This window comes from Polistes dominula, unplaced genomic scaffold (assembly GCF_049000335.1).
Source record: "Polistes dominula isolate Pdom_NZ unplaced genomic scaffold, Pdom_raw_medaka contig_83, whole genome shotgun sequence".
NCBI classification, from domain to species: Eukaryota; Metazoa; Arthropoda; class Insecta; order Hymenoptera; family Vespidae; genus Polistes; species Polistes dominula.
The window spans coordinates 576,485-598,629 of record NW_028301032.1 but is presented as its reverse complement, the minus strand read 5'-3'; the positions used below and the strand labels follow the sequence as shown (position 1 = coordinate 598,629).

Genomic DNA, 22,145 nt, shown 5'->3' with positions numbered 1-22,145 from the left:
GATGCATGATAGGTTAGAATTCAACAAATTAAAATTAATCTTTAATATTGAAAATATGCTAACCAGGAGAGGCTAAGAAGTGTAAACCTCAGATCTTTTTTGTCAAATTTTGTACATTTCTAGTAGCCCATAAAAAAATACATTTACAATAAAATATATTTTACCAGTCGATAAGATAAAGTAATAATTATTACCGCTAGATGGCTGCAACTAATTTACAGTCGGTAATACAGATTTCTCAAAATATTTTTGTTAAATAATTACAAATTAATGCAACGTAAAATTATAAAAAGTAATTACAATTTTAAAAAGTATTATTTAAAAAATTATAAATGGTGGACTACAAATGTATAAAAATATTATTGTTACATCTTATCAACTTATTAATTATTATTATAAAATTTTTTTCTATGCATAATGATATACTTTAATATATTTCTATTACCTGTTATCACTAGGTATAATATTAAAAAAATATATGTTTATGAGACATCCTATATATATATATATATATATATATAATATAAAAATTAGAATGTGGTTGTACGATTACATACCGAAAAAAGGTCAAGACGTTTCAAATTGCAAAGGGATTATTCACTAATTTGTTGAGCAATAATTTATTCCTTTCCAAGACGCGTTAACAAAGTTCACTGGGGGTGGGTTCACTGTAATTCTCATATTACAGAATCCATTTCAAATCCTACTTTCCAACGAAACGATTAACTACTGCCAGTCAACGAGGATTTTAAGAGGATTAACGTTATGTGACGACTTTTTTTTTTTTTTTCGTTCGAAGAACAAAATTATTCATGTCGTCCAAAAAATTCTCACAGAAAAAGAATGTGATCATAATTTAATTCGAACGAACAAAAATTCTAATAAATAATATCTAACATTGAATTTTTAATTTCTATTCAATAAATATTCAATATCCAATTGTCAAATTGATTAGGACATTTAATTTTTGTATTATTTTAAACCTAACAAAAAAAAGAATAAAAAAAAGAAAATAATCAGACAACATTTATCGGAAGTAGCAGGAAAAAGGGGGAAATAAAAAGAAAATAAGTAAAAACTCGGAATAAGACAAACTTATAAAGACAGAAGGATGTTCCAGGTGGCTCCAGATGACACCAGCCTCCAAGCTATTGGATGAAAGCATTCGAAAAGTGCGAAGAGGAGGATATGAAGAAGCTTAAAAGAAGGAGGTTCGTACAAGCTCGAAAGCTCCGCCCGATTTTCAGGATACCACAAATCTCGTAGCTCTTTCCACCAACATGCCTTCTTCCTCTCCTCCCAAGTTTCTCCCTGCTTTTATCTCTTCTTCGTTTTGAAGAGATAAACTGACAATTAGTAACGCGTAAGTGGTGCGTGTCGAACTGATGTTTTAAGTATTTTCCACAAGAGTTTTACATTTTTAAACAAAACAAAAAAAAAACAAAACCAACAACAATCAAATTTTGCAGATATTTCAAAAAACTTCAATAAAAAAAAAAAACACTTGTCATCATAATTGAATATAAAATGCCACGGAAACGTCGAGCTTCAACACCAGCTTCGTTGGAATGTGTCGACGAAGATGAATTCACCTCTGAAGAAAAATTTAGCAAAGAAGATTTGGATAATCGTGCACCAAGAAATGCCGCTAATGCTCGTGAACGTGCAAGAATGCGTGTGTTATCAAAAGCATTTGTTAGATTGAAGAGTCGATTACCTTGGGTACCTTTTGATACGAAACTAAGTAAATTGGATACTCTACGTCTTGCTGCAACATACATCGCTCATCTTCGTGCCATTCTTAGAGATGAGGGAGATCCTCATCCAGAAACAACGAGATCGTTATCTTTGACTTTGGTAGGTTCCACCATCACATTTTTCTAAATTCTACAACAATTTTTAGATATTTTTTTATTAATTATAATTCAATCTACTTTGCTAATTTACACTAAACATTCATTATTATTATTATTATTATTATTATACCAATGATAGATTATATTTAAAACGAATTATTGCAGTATTTTTTTTTTCGTATCATTATAATTATCCAATACAATAATACGTTTAGACACACCAGGTGGATCCATTCGGCGTCGCGACGGCAAACGTCGTATTCTAAGTCATCCTCTCTCTGTTTATGTCTCTCCAGGTGGAACGAATCACTTTAAAAACCCTCCCACTTACCCTTTACTGCCGTTAATTCTAACTTTGTTCCGTTGTTTGAAGAATAATGTTTGTTTTATTATATGGAATAAAACAGTTTTAGCACACAGAACGCATCTTTTTTTTCTTTTTATCTTCTTATTAATAAACACAGTTTTATTTAAAAAAAAAAAAGAAAAAAATTAACGTCACGATTATTTTTATATTTTCAATGAAATTCGCGCGAATAATCTTTTTCAAATAATGAAATTCTTTGTTATACTTAACAGTCATGGCCATTTGCTATCCAAGGAACAAACACTTCGATGTTGATGAACAACAGTTGTAACATGTCATCCTCGACTTCTGCCAGTTCTAATCAGTATCGGGGACAGCAAGGAAGTAACAACGATATTCAAGGCTTTCATCATGGTGGACATCATCAAAATACTTCAATACGCCATAATCATGAAACACAGTTATCCTATTTCTAATCCTTTTGAATATTTTCCAACGACTGATTCGAAATATTTAGTCGATAAATGAAAACGTGCCTTAGAAAAAAAAAAAAAACAATTTACGCATCATGAAAAAAAATAAATATAATATGTATGATGTTGAAGAATATTTTGAAGAGCAATTTATGATCTATTTATACCAAAGTATGTTCTTTTTTCTATTTCTATCTTTCTATTTCTCTCTTTATTATTTATTACGTATATTAATTTTAATTAATTAATGATTATTATTGTAAATGTAACCAAAGCATTTGAACTAGTCGAATAAAGTATCTTTATCAATTTGAAAAATCTATTTTATTTGTTTCTTATGTGTACTTTGAAAAAATAAATATATAGTTAAATAACTGTCCTTTGCATGAGAGAGCCTATATAGATATATATATATATATCCGGAAACTAAAAGAAGGATACGGTAACGTAAGAAGGAAAGAGGATTCTAAAGTTAAATAAACATTACGAAGAACCTTTGTATAAACCTAATGCTAAAATAATATATCCTATTTCTAGGACAAATCGAACAAAACTGTCGGGGTATCACTTGACATCTTTGCGCGTCAACAAACCGCCCACACACCCCACTTTACCCCCTAAAAAAAATGATCATTCTCACTTTTGTATAACAGGCACATTTTTTGATTAACATTCAATTTAATATTATTTATATTAAGTATAGTATATAATTAATATTAATTTATAAATAATATAATAAGTATATAATTAATATTAGTTTACAAATAATATAATAAGTATATAATTAATATTAATTTATAATTAATATAATAAGTATATAATTAATATTAATTATATTTAATTTTATTTATATTATATAATATTATTTATATATTAATTAAATTTAATATTATATTTATATTTATATATAATATTATTTAAATTATTTATAATATATATAATATTATTTATATATTAATTAAATTTAATATATTATTTATATTTATATAATATTATTTATATTATTTATATTAATTTATATTAAGTATCTTTATATATATATATAGGATATGCGATTAATTATTTTAAATGCATGGTGTGATGCATAGTTTTTTTTCTTTTTAGTTTTAAACAATTTTATAAAACATTGTTGTAATAAAAAATAGTATAATTGGGCCGTCTATTTTGAATATGGCCCATCTCCATTTATGTTCGAATCGAGATATTGAAGGGTTTTTGAGTGTCATTGCAATTCAAAATAGATACTAATGAGTTATACTGTTTAAGTGTATCTAAAAGCTTTAAATTTATATTTCCTATTAAATTAGTGGCTATTATTAAGCGAATAATATGCGTTTTCTAACCACCAATGGAGTTAGGCCATTGTCAAAATCAACAATTTCATTTATTATAAAATTTCGAAGGAACCTAACTTCATTCAACATAATTTAAGATGCTTCAAATTGAAAAAAACAATACTCAATTTATTTTACATATCTTTAAAACACTTCAGAAACATAATTTATGCGATTGAAAACATTTTTTAACTACATAATGTACAAAATTACACATATAACCTACAAAACAATTTACTACTCATCTACATTTTGTGAGTGTGAAAAGGATTTAAAGAAATTATGATGTTCCGGTGATATATAATCGTAATAGGTCAATTATGTCCTTAAATATTGCTGTTGTAATTTGTCTGATATTTTATATACTGGTGTCAATACAATATTTTCAAACTTTTTTGGTCTACCTCGAAGTTATAATAAATTCAGGATTTTCAAATTTTCATTCTCATTCATTGATGTCTTATACAAAATTTGATACGGTTTATTTCTAAAAAAAACGTATCAAAAATATTTTTATACAGTTTATTGATTCTTCATCAGAATTCTTGATCATTTTCAAAATTGCGTTCCTACAAAATCTTTTTATCTCAATTTATTTATAACAAAGTATTATCGTATTTACTTGGAATATATGCAAAATCAAATTTTTTATTGATACATAGCATAAAGTTGTACAATAACGAGGTGCAACCGTAAAATAATAAATGACGAATGGAGATAAGCCACTTTAAAAATAAACTTTTCACCATTTTGGTTGATCGGCAAATTTTCGTGTTACAATATCTTCATAATTTTAATTATATTTGTAACAAATTGCTTCAGAATAAAAAGATCATGTAAAAATGTAACTATTACGGTAACTAACTCGATTTTTTTGGAAAATGGACTTAGGCCACTTTCAAAATAAACGGCTCAAATAACGAATGGAGATAAGCCACTTTCAAAATAAACTGTTCACCATTTTGATTAATCGGCAAATTTTCGTGTTACAATATCTTCATGATTTTAAGTATATTTGTAACAACTCACACATAACACGATAAATTTTGAAATCTTTCAACGAAAGTTTCGTAAAATATTTCCAAAAAATCTTTTAGAAACCTTGCAGACATCATTCTAAGATATTTTGAAAAAGATTCATAAAAAAGATTTTAGAAAAATATTTTAAAAACATTTCTAAAATATTTTACTGATAGAGTAATTCTATTGCAAGTCTCTTAACGCGGACATTTTCACCTTGTAGAAAGATTTTTTAGAAACCTTTTTAAAAAGGTTTAAAGCTTTCCAAGAAATGTTTTAAGAAGTTTTTAGAAAGTTTTTATGTTATGTGGGAAATTGCTTCCGAATGAAAAGATCATGTAAAAATGTAACTATTACGGTAACTAATTCGATTTTTTTTGAAAATGAAGATAGACCACTTTCAAAATAGGCAACCTAATTGATTACAATTATATAAAAAAGAATAATATTGAGCACATCCCTAATTGGATCTTTTATGAGACAAAGATAAACATTTCTGAAGGTAATTTATTTTTAGTATGTTACCAACATCGTTCTTTTACAGTTTGAAATTCCACCTATTTTCTTTAAAACCTATCGTTACCTATAAAGGCCGGTAATGAAGAAATCTACTATTTTACTCATTGATAAAACAGGAAACTACTTTTATTGACTACTACATATTTTCATTTGATCACCAAACGTGAGATGGTATCACTTTATACAAATATTTATTTTACAATAAATTAAATTATTCCTATGTCAATAAATAAATTAATATTCCAATGATAAAGTAATATTTTAAAAGAAATATTACAAATATGCAATTATTTATTGGACTATGGCGTATAGTATTATTTATTTAAAAAAAAAATGAAGCATCAAAAACCTAAAAAAAAGAAGAAAAAAAAATTAAATTAAAAAAAAACATATCATAAAAAAAATGTATTTTTATGGTATGCTAGGTATATAGTGATGGGATGTTCAATGAAAATTCATTAACCTGTGATTTCGAGCGAGACGTGGTAACGCAGGTGTTTCATAGGTGCGTTGCCCTGAATTTCCTTGCTATGTTTGCACGTAATACTTACATACGTGTATCGACAAGAAAAAAAAAAGAAAAAAAAAGAAAAAACAAAAATAACAAAGTTCTTTGAAGTTAATCGAACGTCATTTACGATATCACTGGTCGTTTCCTCTTACTTCCATCCTGTATTTTATCATCAACTTAGAAACTTAAGAATGCATTTATATATTTATATAAATGTATATAATAATAGTAAAACGCAAATGTGCAACTGGGTATTATTGCAAAAAAAAAGAAAAAGAAAAAGAAAAAGAGAAAAATAATGGAACGGAAATATGATTGGGTACGCAAGTACGAGGACGAGTGCTAGAAGCTCGTGGTGTTATCGTACAACCAAAAGAAAAATGAACTTTGATAAGAGCACACGTGTTCAAAAGACGAAACGATCGTTGGGTTACACACACTCATGTATAATCAGTGGTATATAAGGCAAAACTGGTTTAACATAATCGGCAACGTGCTTGAGCACCTACACACGATGATGATGATGATGATGATGATAACGATGACGCTGATGATAATGATGATATGCAAAGATAGTCAGAAGTGCACCACCAAATATATGAAATGACAAACATTTGTAATAAAATAATCTGTAGAAAACAAGTTAACGAGTTAACCTTCTTATCTATTACTACGACGCAACACAGTAACAATTATCTTTCGCGAAATCATCAACCGGGTCCACCAATTTCCCTCCCACCCCCCACCCCACCCCACCCCCGTTTGTTTTCTACGTCGATTAGCCACCCTCTTCCTCCTACTCCTCCTATTCCTCTTACGCAGCTGTGAGACACTCGAGGAAAATAATACCGTTAAAACGATAATCCCAGCTGCTGTTTGTGTTACATCTATCGACAATACATTCTATTTTTTTTCTTCTTTTTTTTTTTTTTTTTGTTATTGTTCCCTTCATTGATTTTTTACGTGGAATTGCATAATGTTAAATCTTATGCATCTAGTTGCAAAAATTGTTTGAATAAAGGATTGAGTTTTGATTGATATTTATATTATTTAAAAACTAACATATGTTTATAAAAAATATTTTAATTTGGAATAAATCAAATAGAACGATAATGCACTCTGATATCGGGGATTATTAGAATTGCATAATTAAAATCCTATGCATCTAATTGCACAAATTTTTTGAATAAAGAATTGAATAGATATTTATTTTATTTAAAAACAAATCTATGTTTTTAAAAAATAATATTTAAATTTGGAATGAATCAAATAGAATGATAATGCACTCTGACATAGGGGATTATTAGAATTGCATAATTAAAATCCTATGCATCTAATTGCACAAATTGTTTGAATAAAGGATTGAATAGATATTTATGTCAACATATGTTTGTGAAAAATAAAATTTAAATTTGATATATAAAATTTGGAATGAATCAAATAGAACGATAATGCACTCTGACATCGGTGATTATTAGAAATGCATAATAAAAATCCTATGCACCTAGTTGCACAAATTGTTTGAATAAAGGATTGAATAGATATTTATGTCAACATATGTTTGTGAAAAATAAAATTTAAATTTGATATATAAAATTTGGAATGAATCAAATAGAACGATAATGCACTCTGACATCGGTGATTATTAGAAATGCATAATAAAAATCCTACGCACCTAGTTGCACAAATTTTTTGAATAAAGAATTGAATAGATATTTATTTTATTTAAAAACTAACATATGTTTTAAAAAAATAATATTTAAATTTGGAATGAATGAATTAGTACGATAATGCACTCTGACATCGAGGATTATGCGTAGAAGCGTAAATTCTGCCACTTCGATTACTATGTAGTTTGCGTAGATCTAAAGTAGAAATTAGCAATGGATAGAACTAGGATACCGTATTGCAAGCCAGCAAATAGTAATTACGGTTGAAGTAGCTGATTGCACGCAAACACGCCTGCCTAGGTATATATATATTCTCAATAGTAACACTAGAGAGAAAATACTCAGTTGTCTCTGCGATTATATTCTACGTATCAGTTAACATTTATTATTAGTTTACTAACAATATTCGATTCAAAACCTATTCTGTCTAATTTGTAATTCTTCTTCTTCTTCTTCTTCTTCTATTTTTTTTTCTTTTCTATACATTAACATATAAAACAATATCATACAATAAGTAACTTACTGTTGTATGAAGTAAAAAAATCTATTCTTAAAGGAATTATCATTGATATGCAAACTCTGCAACAAGCAAAGAACGGTTTGCGTGTTTCCTCGAGATAAGCGTTATCACATTGGCCTACCTACATGCACTTATGTTTCCGATCGTTTACCGACAACCTATCGACTTCCTTTGTGAAGTTAATTACGCTAATTGAGTCTCGCCTATAACGATTACATGAGTTCCTTCATTTTCTTTTTATTTTTTTATTTTTTAATTTTTTTTTTTTTTTATAATTGATCGAAGGTTGAATTATTTTATCCACTATATAAAGTTTCATACCACTCACACACACACACATATATAGAAATGAAAAGAGATATAAAAAGTCATTAAAAATCTACTCGTTTATATATGTATTGATATATAGATGTTTTGTTTGTACTTAACGTGACAAAAATGTATAATTTCAATATCAAACGATGCGTCCCTGTGTGGCGCTTAATGCCCGAAAGGATTTGAAATAAGAGATTTAATAAGATCTTTCGCCTTTTTCGATTTCACAGTCGTAAACCTAACGAACACAACTATCTCTCCATTTTTTTTTAACATTACATAACTTCCTACGCGAAGAGACCTTTACTGTTTCCGAAGGAGAAATCGGAGTCTTCTTATGTGTGTGTTGTGTATGTGTGTGTGTCTGTCTACTTACGTGTGCGTCGTGAAAAAGACAAAAAGTGAAACAAAAAAGATTGCGTAACCTTGTTAATATTTAAAACTTGATATATCAATTGACTAATAAATTAATACTAATTATTCATATATATAATTGTCAAACAAAATTTCCAATTATTATTTATAAAATAAGGGGCGTATATTAACACTAGAGATTTATATGGTATATTATATTTTTCAAATATATATACTAAATTAAATTAATACTATAATTAGTATTAAATATTAACAAGGTTACGCAATCTTTTTTGTTTCACTTTTTGTAAATATATATATATATTTAATATTCTAATAAAATAAACACATAAATATTAATTTTGGTCTCTTAAAATTCAATCCTTCATTCAAAAACAATGTTTGCAAGACATGAAAAAAAAAAAAATAATAATGAACGAAACATACGGTAAATGAAATGATTTGAAATAAACGTTGTTGAATGAATAGAAAGGAATAAGGAATGCAGCAGCAGCAGCAGCAGCAGCAACAGCAGTTGAATCCAACATGAGAGTGCGGCCCTGATTGTCGGTTCGCAGCGATGGCTCGCAGCCTCGACTCTCTCAGAGGCCGAGCCGAGTGCAGGTGCGCGCCCGCCAGTCTGTCGCCAGGCTCCTTCCCCCCTTGCCCCCACTTACCCCCCTGCCACCCAACCCCTCTCAAAGAAAGAGAGAAAGATCGTGGACCCCTCCAACCACCACCACTACCACCACCATCACCACCATCACCATCGTCATCGTCATCATCGTCGTCTTTGCGATCCAGGAAGGTGAGACACGAGTGAACGTGCTATCTTCTCATCTTTCTCTCTCTCTCACACTCATATTCTTTATTTTTCTTTATTTTTCTTCCTCCTTTCAAAAGACCACTTTGTCCAACATCCAGCTTCTCTTTCTCTCTCGTGCAACAGGTAGTACACACACGGACACAACCTAAGCAACGGACTGTGTGAAACGAAAGCGCCTACGCCTACTACAAAATATATCCAAGAATCTAAGAAGTTTTTCTTGTTTTTTTTTTCTTTTTCCTCTTCTTTTTCCCGTGTCATGAAAGTCGGAGGATGATGCTAAAAAAGGGAAGGAGAAACAGCCATGACGAAAGGATCCGATCGGGGGACGGTGGGTGGGGTGGGGATGGGGGAACTTATCGAGTCTTTTTAAGGGATTTTTGCAGTTTAACACTGCAATGGGCTTGGCAATCAGTTACATCCTATGTAGGTCTCTGTGTGAAACATTGACAATTCATTTATTACAATTGATTTATAATAAAGGTGTTCAAGATGTGGGTTGGTTGGTCTCTTTTAAGATGAAACAAGAAAAATAGAAACACGTGAGAATTTTTATCTTGAACACCTTTTAAAATATGTATCTAAGGATGTATCGTGATAAACGATATCATTAAATAAATTTGTCAAATTCCAAATCTTCCTAGAAACATTTTTAAATGTTTGCAGAATATATCAATGCGTTATTTCTTCTAATCTTATGGGTTGTCAAGAAAGTTCGTGCCGAATTTCGATAGATGGCATTTTGCTAAAAAAAACCTGAAAAGTAGTGGAAATACGAAATTTTAAAATTATTATAATTTTATAATAACTTTATTATATTATATTATAATATTATATTATATTTATATTTTTATTATTATATTATATTACATTTATTATATATATATTTATAATTTTATTATATATTATATTATTTATTTATTTTATATAATTTTAAAGTTTTTTTTGCTAAAAAAACCTGAAAAGTTCTGGAAGTACGAAATTTTTAAGTTATATTATTATATTCTTATTTATCTATTATATTTATTATTTATTATATATATATATAATTTATTATTATTATTTTTATTTTACATTTATTATTATATATAACCTTATTATTATTACATATTATCGCATATAATTAATTTATTATTATTAGTTTTATTTATTAGTTATATTTATTAGTTATATTTATTTATTATATTATTACTATAGTTTTATATTATATTACATAACATAATACAAAAATAAAGAAATGTATTATAAAATTACATAATATTTATATAATTATTAATATATATATATAATAATATATAACAAAAAAAAGAACTTAAATAGTTGTAACTTTATCTTCCGTCAAAATCGGCACGATTTTTTTTCAGGACAACCCAATATATTTCTAAATCCTTGAAATCAATGTCGACAACAACAAAATTACATCGCAATAAACGTCTTCTTATCTAATCGTTATTACGTGTCAAAAACTTATACTAACTCTAAAGAAACACTTAAAATAGTTTTTCATCGGTAGATCCAATCTGTTGATTATTTTTCTAAGAAATAGCATTTTCGGTATAAATCGACAAGAAAAAGAGAGAGAGAGAGAGAGAGAGAGAGAGAGAGAGAAAGAAAAAGGCAGGTGTGTGCATACAATTGAATTTTATTCCATAGAAAATTCCATCATAAAGGTTATTGTAAAAGATCGAACCATCAGGACCATTCCACAAAACTTTTTGTTTTGTCAGTCGCACCTAGTAAAATCGAACTTGATGGAATGCAGCAAATTGTATCCCGGTGGAAGGAATGATCCGTGACCGAAGAATGGCTGCTTTTACAGTCGAACGCACATTTCGGTCGATAAAACGGGTCGTCTGTCCTTCGAAGAGGTCAACTCATAAAGAAAGAGACTACTCGTTTGCTTTATTCGATATAACAATGCTGAAAACAATGGAGACATTTGCTAAAAACGTTATCGATCGTTCTTCCTCGATACAATTCGAATTCTTTCACATGATCAATAATTATTAATTAATATTGAGTTGGCAAGAAAGTAATTCCTGCTTGCACCGAATAGATAAAGTTACGTTTGTTTCGTTATTCTTTTGTTAATGTTAGAATTTTGTTCTTTTGTGATTTGGTAGTTAACACTTTTCAGTTGCTATAGAAACAAATTTCGTGCAATTTAGTTTAGAAACAATTGTGTTTTATTTCACACTAGAAAATCGAAATTACTTTCTTGCCAGCCCAATATAACAGTACCTTAAAGAATCCAAATATTCAAGATGAAAAAGATTGTCCCCTACTACTTTCCAGAGTACAAATGATGTAAACGTTTTTCTTTTACAAGAACATTTTTCTCTCAATGTCCAACGTAATCTCAAACTGAACCCATAAATCGTCGTTGGTTATCACCAAAACAGTCGTAACCGTCTTAGGGTGATTTCACCGACGTACAGTTTCACCAATGCGAGTTCCCGATTCAGAGTACTCGAGTACCTGCTTCGTACACCTGTACGAGAGCACGGCTTTATCGCAATACACTCGAGTGCCACCTGTGCGACCGTCTCTTCTGTACAGGTGTCTCTTTTAAAGAGAATTTCATTAATTACAAAGGGAAAACCTCGAGTTCTCCAAGTAAAGAGAAAGAAAGAGAGAGAGAGAGAGAGAGAGAGAGAAAAAAAGAAATAGAAAAAGAAACAAGAATTAAAAAGAGGGCGAAACACAGCTGTTGTAATTCACGCGACACCTGGACAGATTCCCGGATTTTCTCAATGACCTCGACCCCGAAAGCTTCATCGTGTTTCCCATATCTCTCCCCCCCCTTCTTTCTTTCTTTCATCACCATCAAAAGCGGAAACATGATAAAACTTATTATAATAAATAAATCTTACGATTATCTTACTCTTGATACTGTGCATTCGTTACACATATGTTTTTTTGAAGTGAAAATTTCTTTAGAATCAGGGTGATTTAAAAATCGTGTAACGGAAGAACATGAAACCGATGAAACATAAATAATTAATTAATTAATAAAATTCAATATATCATTTAATTCTATATATTAATTAATAAAATTCTATATATAAAAATTCAGTGTAACAATATGTTTGTCCACTAATAATTCCGAAACTACTGAACTTAACTTAATGAAATTAATTTTATTTCACATGATTTTGTCCAACTTAGCACATAGCACAATTTTTATCGCGATTTTCTTTTTTTTTTTAATTATTTTTTATTACTAATTTAAAGATTTTTTATTTAGAGGTTATCTAGGTTCTGTAAGATTCTTTCAATAGATGACGCTGTATTAAAATTCAATTGTTTCGATATATTTACGTCTCGAAGTTTGGTTTTCTTTGAAGGTTTCACTTCTACCATGTGTGATCTGCACACATCTGTTTTTTTTTTTTAATTGCATATTCAAAATTTCAAGAGAAGAGGTGATTTTACTTAAAAAACAAAATAAAGAATAATTAAATAGACACTTACAAATCATTTAACTGTTAGAATTCATTGCAAATTCATATCTATATTATATTATCATAATCAATAAATATATATATATATATATATATGTATATAGAACCGTTTAAGAATAGTTGATGCAAACAATAAGAAACGCTTTGTCTTCCGAGACAGAAAGCTTGGAAATGCTTTAACGAGCACGAACGAAAATAACGGTAAACAGAAGTACTTCCAGGTGCTGTTATTCGCGACACCTGGACGAATACTTCGCTTTTCTCAGGGATCTTGGTTCTGAAAAAGGTTCTTAGGGTTTCTAGAACCCTACCGAGTGCAGATGCGATCATAGCTACCCTTAAATATATATATATATATACACATTTAAAATGATTTAACAACGTTCATTCGTTAGTTGTAAATCTTTCTGAATTTTAAACAATTTCTAATCTTTCTTTCTTATCAAATTGAAACGATTATCGATAGATTTTCCAAAAAAAATTGAAATCTTTCATCTTGGCAGAAATTCGAGCTTTCGTTTCGTGGCCGTACAACACAAGACAGAAAAAAACAACAACAACATGGGGTCCGTGTTGGCGATGGAACCGAAGCAACAACAACAGAAAACAGGCTCCCACGAATCCCACGACGTTCCTTGGTGAGAAAAAAAGAAAAAGGAGAAATAAAGAGAGAGAGAGAGAGAGAGAGAGAGAGAGAGAGAGAGAAAGGCCGCGAAGGAAAGGCTGCGGGTTGGTTCTCTCCAATGTGGTCCTCTAGTAATGGCTATAATCTTTAATTGAACACGAACAAATCAAGAATACAATTAGATTCAATTAGAAAAATATTGTGTAGTCGTATTAAGAAAAATAATTAAATTGAAGAAAAAATCATCGATGTAACCTAAAGGATGAACCTAATCCTCTCGTACGGGTGCAGGATCGTTTACACACATACACACACATGCTCATAACGCGTTCATACGGGCCCGACTTATGAATGGTATCTGTACACGTTCCCACGTCACTGAATGGAAGTCCTCGAGTCTCTCACGTCCGGTGAGATTATCGTCTCGTGTCTCTCTCACTCTCTCTCTCTCACCCCACCACTTCTTCTTATCCTCCATTAACCGTGTTATATTTTTTTTTTTTACTACTCGTCCTTCGAGCATTGATGATCAATCCTTGACGATCGATTTTATTTCAATTTGACTACACGGGATGTAGTATGACATATACCATTCTGTATGTGTTTGTAATTAGGATAACTAAATTCGTGACGTGAACAATCGAAAAATTAATGAAGACTAGAATGAAACAGGTGTCACGGCAAAATTAAACGTGTAAGATTGTTCGTAGCTTTCGCTACGTGATTGGATAGTGTTAGCTTAGATCTTAGCGTTATAGCCATCGATGAACGAACGAAGGAACGAACCCAACGAACGGGCGGACACCTGCATGCCTCCTATCGTACGTAACATCATGCCTACTTTCTGTGCATATCCTCTTACTGCCCCCTTGCTTGCTTGCTTTCACGGGAGGAGGACGTCGATCCTCTTGCAGAGGATCCGTCAGGAAAAGTACTTGTCTAAAAAAAAAAAAAGAAAAGATAGAAAGTACAATCAAGTCAAGGAAAGGAGTTAGTCGGGTCCACCGAAATGAATATAGTCGAGAATAAAAAAAAATAAAGGGAGAAACCTAAGAGAGGAAGATAGCAAACGAGGATACCACCAATGGTACAAAGATAGAACTGCGTGTTCAAGTCCGACAAAGACGAACGACGAATTGCAGCAGGGTTCATTTTAGCAAATGAAAAGGGGAAAGAAGGAAGGAAGAAACGTTCAGCATAACTTCAAAGAGTGTGAGAGAAAGAGAGAGAGAGAGATCGAGTTATGTCGGAGGCGCCGTGATTCAACCGAACGCGCAGGTGTGCCGCAGACTGGCCGGCGCCTCTCTGGAATGTGCGCACCCCTCCCTTTGCCCTCCTACTCCCTCCTCCCTTCCAAACGCACACGCGCAAAAGCGCATTACGTTTGCTAGCTGCTTCGCTTTTGCACCTATACACCTACACACATCTCTACACACACATACATGCACACCCGACTACTACGTCACGTCCTCTCACGGCAATCAGTGCAGCTGGCCACCAACGCGTTCCCACGGGGCCAAACCAACCGGACCAGCCAGCCACCACCACCACCACCACCTTCGGTCGCCTTTGCGAACCCGCTTTCCCCTTCAACTTCTTTCTCTCACCACCATCTTCTCTCTTTTTTTTTTTTTTCTTTTGAATTCTCTTCATCTTCGCACTGAAATATTTCCACGTATCTTTTATCGATCTCATCGTATGTAATAAATTGTGAAATAATTCAATTCAATCAAACAAATTCTACGAAATGAATAAAATTTCATTGAGTAGTTTTACAGTTCTAAACAAACATTTACATTGGTGACACTGAATTTTGATATATATATATATATATATATATATATATATATATATATATATATATATATATGGGCGGTAGTCAAGCCAGTGCATTTTTTTTCTCTCTTTCTCTCTCCTTCACGTCGCTGGGCTTTTACCTTTTTCGGGTTTCTCGTCGTTTTTTTTTTTCTTCTTCTTCTTCTTCTTCTTGTTCTTGATTTTTTGTAATGTTATTTTCTTTATGTCTCCGGCCGGTTTAGCTGTTAGCCTTGCGGCTATATTGGCAACGTACACGTGAAAGCCAGCCCTGGTTCTCCTGGTTTACCTCTCGTCAAAATTTGTCGCCCATGGTCTCTTCGTGGTGGAGGATAAAAATGATTTTTTTCTCATAACAACGATGACCATGAATCAAACGAATTTCATTATGAAAATTACTTCAGACTAGTATGGTTAATAATTTGTAGTCGATAGAAAACAGACTGACAAGTTGGTCAAAGAATTTTAAACAGAGGTGGTCCTTGTTACGTTTTCTTATCGATCCAACCATGAAGAAGTGGCGTCAAGTGGCCCTTTTTTTTCTTTTTGTTTTATTTTACGGCTGGCTTTAAGCACACATAGAAAACTTTTTCAACTTTTCGTAATTCGATCATGATATTTATTATAACACCGAGATTATATTCGTTTGAAAATTACGACGACAAGGGTTAAGAGGTTATCTTCATCGATAAAAGAATTTCTTGGTTTTTTTTTAGACCCTTTTTTGGTTAACGAGAAATGAGCAATCATCGTTGCATCGATGCAACCATAATAAAAAAAAAATAAAACATTGAAAAAAATGTGTACAATAAATGATTCAAAATTTACAAAAGTTACTTGACACACAATAATTTTGTTTTCGTCAAGAAAAATTTTGTCGAATGCACAGCAGCAACCAATGGTCTCGATGGAATGCGTGTCCATTTTGCAACGCACTATCTTAGTTATACCAACACGTATTCAAGTTTTTATGGCTATTTCAAAGCTCATCGTATTCTGGGTTAAAACCACAACCATTGTATATTGGCCGTGAGACAGCAAAGAAAAGGTGATGGGTAGAAAATCCAAAAAGGAAAGGAAAAGGAACATGTGAAACGAAGTTACTAACCGATTTTTGGTATTCAAATCGTAACAAAATGTTTTCGAATATCTAACAAATGTCTGAAACGTTCAGGTAGATACCTACAAAATCGCTATAAAAGGAAAACGGTTGTTGCTTTGAAAAAGTCCAAGAAGAATTCACTGAAACCTGGACTAATTCAGGAACAGGACAGGACAGGACAGTTCAGAAATGTTTAAGCTCAACATAAGTAACAAGTAAAATATAAAAATATTTGTAGAAGATTAATGCCAATAAGACGACACTTTCACGTAGGATAATCTTGAAAAAATAATACGAAATTAACGCTTTCACCTGAAACAAGGAGTTTCCGTTAGATAGATAGATAAATCTTGAAAAAGCAAGATAGACAAGAACACGATTCCAAGTCTCATCGTTATCTTCTATTATTCGAGTAAACAGGATACCAACTTTGGCGTATCTAATTTCGAATAAAAAAAAAAAAATAAAAGATTTAAGGGTAATGCAAAGAAAAGAAAAGAAAAGGAAGTTTCTATTTCAAAGTTCTCGTCACTAATATGATTTGTGTTCTAGATCGCGACTTGAGGAGAATCCTAGAGACGAAAAAAAGAAAAAGGAGGTCAAGAAGACGCGAATAATAATCTCGTTGCGTTAATGACTACGATTCGCATATATCGTATCGTATGTGTACCCGCTAACTTTAAATGCGTATGCATAAAATCGTACAAACGACGAATCTGCTTTCTGCCATGGCATGGGCACACTCGAGGACGACTCCGGGGATAATTTTAAAAACGAATGACGAGAGAGCTGCTTGTATTTTCGCGGCCCGTTTGAACAGCTGCGCAAATAGCGAATGTTCGCGTTAGTTTTAAGCACTGATTCCCTTGTCAACCTAACTTTTCGTTTCGTTCGTATGATGCAACGATGATAAATAAAATTAAAAAAAAAGAGACATTTTTTCGCGAATGAACGATGAGACCAAAAAAAAAATGAGGATGATGGCAATTGAGTAGAACCCCTCACCCCAATACCAGCCCAATGAGCACGTTTACAATTAACGTCGTGTTAATTTTCCTTCGCAATGAATAAAACGAGAGAGAACAGAGGAAAAAGATAAAGAGAAAATTCGTGGTGAAGCAGAGCGGCAATATATATGTATATATATATAGTTATATAGACGGCAGTATATAGTTATAGTGTGGCCCTGATACGATGTTACAGTCTGTAGGCAGTCAGGAATCGGGAGGGTCGCCCCACAGCTAACACGTGCAAGGCGCACGTGCACTCCGAAAGACCACTCTAGCCTCTGGCGCACAATCATCGGATGCCAAGATACACTCCACGGAATAATTTTCGAGGGGGCACTCCCATGCTTTCTTCCTGAGCACTAAAGAGAGAGAGAGAGAGAGAAAAAAAAAAGAAAAAAAGAAGAAGAAAAAAAAAAAGAAATAAAAAAATACATACTTCAACGAGAGAACAAATTTAGTCTTAGATTTGTTGTAATGCATTCATCATTTAGATACATATTTTAATTGTAAACGATATAATGATTTTCAAAATTAAACGAGGAAAATATATTTTCTTATGTATATATTTTAAGCTCAAGCACGTTTCTCCTCAACGGTGTTCGTGCTTAAAAAGGAAGAAAGAGATACACGTTGTTACCTGACTGACTATGAACGAATGACTGACTTGCATCTTAACAATTGTTAACTACGAGTTAAATGTAATATTAATAGGATTGCTTTTGAGTACAAGATGATCAAAAATATTGGATTAGTTGAAATTTATCAATGAAAATTGATAAATGAAATATCAGAGATGAGAAGTTTAGGTGTATTGTTAATACCGTTGCAATTCTCGCTTAGTCAAGGGAAATTTATTCGTACGAGTGTACACGCGAGGCAAATACCTACGCACTTGAAGTAGTATTAGTATTAATAGTAGTAGTAGTAGTGGTAGTACTGACGAAGACTACGACAACTACGACGACGACGACAACGACGACGACGACGACGACGAATGCGATGCGGCAGGAAGCACACGATTACCACGGACTCTCGCTTTGGGGTCGTTCGTTGCACGATGTGTAATGTGCTTGCTGCTCGTCGGGCAGCTGTGGAAGAAGAAGACGAAGAAGAGAACAGACTCGATTGAGTTTCACCATTCGCGATCTCAAAAGGGAGGAGGTGAGAGGAACGCGAGAAACATCGTCGTAGTCTTCGTCGTAGTCTTCGTCGTAGTCGTTTCGCTAATTATAGGCAGTCTACGTTCTTCGACAACGCGAGATTTCCCACCTTTTCACATCCTCTTTTCCTTTTATTATTATTAAACAAAAAAAAAACAAAAAAAAATACCTAACACAATATATTGGTTTGTTCGAAAAAATTCGTGCTGATTTTTGATAGGTCGTATAAAATTCTTGTTGTTAAAAAATACCTGACAAGTTCTTTACGTGATTGTCTTATTAATTAAATTTCACATTCGTCTAACCTTTGATCATAGTCGTCGTTAACAATAGTAACAAGGCCACAAAATCAAAAATCAAAAATACAATCTGGTGATCCTTGACCGCTCGTACTCGTATACAAGATTAACTGCACACCTGCCAGAACTCTAATCGAAAAAAGATATCTTGATAAATAAAACACGTGTATATCTTTATCAAGTACACACGCACTTATTTGTTCAATCTTATTCCAGGAACAATCTAAACACTCCTTCTAGTATATACAACGTCATTTTTCTTACAACAGCTCGTATGATCGATTTCAAATAAAATAAAATAAAATAATAATAAGATTTAATTACAATTTTCATCATTATTTTCCAAAATTTCATTTAACTTTGTCACGAGTTGTTAATAAATATAATGACGAATTATTGATGATGAAAAAGATTAATAAAAGTCGGATAAATATGATCGATAAGGTTGAAACTGTAAGTAAAAATATTTTGAGAAATAAAAAAATACAAACAAACAAGATCTTATCAAAAGTTAAGTATTAATAACGATCAAGAAGTACGATTATCTGAAATAGCGTGCCGTCTGAGGAAACTTTATGGAATTTCAGTTCTTATATTTATATGTACTAAAAATGCACTCACGGAATTAAGGTTCCCTTATCTCTTGTGATAAGCTAACTGTCGATAAACCTATCCCTTGTTCGTGGATATAGAAAGAATTCGTTCAAGTGCCCACCAACCAAGTACAGCTGACCGTAACACCTGGATGCGATGATGGCCAATTTGGCCGAGTCACTTCCTTCGATGATTCATAAAAATTGTATAAAATACAGATTAGAGTAAGCTGCTGAAACCTGTGTCTTGAATTTTAACGAAAGATCAACACATTTTTCAACAAATTTCAATTTTCTAATAATCTAACGTAAAAGTAAATAAAAGGTAGCTTAGGTCAGTTTTTCCTATCATTTATCTATAAATTACGTTGCACTTAAGCAATAATAAACATTATCAATAAATTAAACGCTAAGAGTGCATCGTTAGTTGATGAGTTGTTTCATAATCGATATACTATACGATTACATTTGTTCTCGAAACCACTTAATCGTTCAACAAAATATTTTTCTACAACGTAGAATATGAGTTTATCTTACGCGTAATAATAAAATTCATTGGCTAACTTTTATATCAACTTACGAAAGAGTGTCTTTTCTTTTTGTAAAAAAAAAAAAAAAAAACGACAGAGAAAAATCTTGTGAATTTGATAAAAACAGGCCACGTAGGTGATGAAGAAGTTTCTCATGAATCATTCATAATACATGAGATAATAGCGGCAAAGTCAGCTGTTGACGAATGCGTCCGCAACACAGTAGAGTGTCAGCAAATCTTTTCCAAATCATCATTAATGGATTCTATACATCCGTAAAAAAAAAACCATAATAAGAGCCATAATAAGTCATCATCTCATTAAACAGTTGTTTAGAAAATAAGAATATTTTGTGTTGCTGAAAAGACTGAGCGAAAAATCATGACACGATTCGCTTTTCTTAGCGTTAACACAACCCAACAGTGGAGGGAGTAGTTTCGTCAGTTTATTTATTCTGAGGTCAAGGGAACTTCGCTTCTTAAACTCGAAGGTCAAGGAGTCAATGAGATCCGGTTGCTCAGGTATGTATGCTCGTGCAAGTGCACGAGTCTTTCTACCGTCTCGTTCAATTTTATTCACTGTAATTTTCCATACAATTCTACCATCATTTTTGTCAACGATATTTTAAGGCTTCTGTGTGTCCAGTTAATAGTTTCTTCAATTAAATTACTTTTCAATTTGATATCCTAATGTGGGATATAATAATTTAGTATCAGATTAAATTTTCATTGAAAATATTTCTTCGAAATAGAGTGTAGATCGATAGAATACCACTGTTGGGATGGTAAATAAAATAGATTTCCTAGGGCATATTCCTTTCAACTAGGTACCTTCGATCTCATCAATGACAACAGGGTACCATTCAACGTTTCTATATCTTCCCACGATTGATACCCTAGAATTTGAACCAGAGTTAGAATCCCATGAGAAACTTTGTCGATATTAGGACACATGCATGAGTGCACGCAAAAGAGTAATAGAAAACAAAATAAAAAAATATATTGTGTGCATGCGTACAAGCATAGTTGTTTCTTCTGTTTAACTCGTAGAACAGCACACATTGCATCGCATCGGTCAAGTTGTTGTCTTGGCGAGTGGTAACGAGACTCCGCCGTAGCTAAAGTCACGGAGTCGCGAGCATAATCACGCGACCCAAGCAAGAAGGTAGGTAGGTAGGAGTCAGGTATACGTAAAACCATAGCCGGAATCATACTATACAGGTTGGTGATGATGATGGTGATGGTGGTGGTGGTAGAGATCAAGGGAGGAGGACAGTAACTACTACACATAGTGTGTACGCTAAACAAACCTCGACGACGATGATGGTGGTGGTAATATGGTGGTGGTAATGGTGTCGTAGTGGTGGTGGTGTAGTCGTGATGGCTAGTGACTGGCGCCGCCGGACGTTCAACAATGGTCGTGCCCCTCCTCGGGTCTCCCGTCTTGTCCCACCAACGCCAATGCTCCCATGGTCATCGAACACCCCCGACTAGCGATGGTTTTGAATCGCCATTGATTCAAACAACTGACATATCCATATAATAATTATTGCTAACATTTAATAGCAATTAATTAAACCCTACAGAGATATGAAATATATTCATTATAAAAAGATATTATAACATTTGTATATAATTTTAACAATAATATCATTGCAATAAATTAAAACGTATTCCTTGCATTATATTTCAATGTTTTAGTAAATAGTTCAGCGTAATTTGAGTATAATGTCACCGTTATTGTTAGTTCATGCAATAAAATGATGAAAGAGTTAAGGGCAAAGGTAGAAAATAGGTCAATAGGAAAAAAAAGCGATAGTTGACACGCACGAATCAGACCCAA

General features: G+C 32.1%; 2 protein-coding genes across 2 annotated transcripts; one reads left to right on the top strand and one right to left on the bottom strand.

The window, feature by feature from the left end:
* Positions 1–533: 533 nt before the first annotated feature.
* HLH54F (basic helix-loop-helix domain-containing transcription factor HLH54F) lies at positions 534–2,871 on the top strand. The gene is made up of 2 exons (XM_015329694.2): positions 534–1,857; positions 2,436–2,871. The coding sequence occupies exons 1-2, from the start codon at positions 1,528–1,530 to the stop codon at positions 2,637–2,639; spliced, it is 534 nt and encodes a 177-aa protein (XP_015185180.1). The 5' UTR covers positions 534–1,527; the 3' UTR covers positions 2,640–2,871.
* An 11,055-nt stretch (positions 2,872–13,926) lies between these two features.
* On the bottom strand, positions 13,927–22,116 carry LOC149031880 (uncharacterized). The gene is made up of 4 exons (XM_089174381.1): positions 21,321–22,116; positions 21,134–21,198; positions 19,802–20,568; positions 13,927–14,733 (listed from the first exon to the last, which is right to left on the bottom strand). Exons 1-3 carry the CDS (start codon positions 21,367–21,369, stop codon positions 20,467–20,469), a joined length of 216 nt encoding a protein of 71 aa, XP_089030507.1. The 5' UTR covers positions 21,370–22,116; the 3' UTR covers positions 13,927–14,733; positions 19,802–20,466.
* Positions 22,117–22,145: the final 29 nt, after the last annotated feature.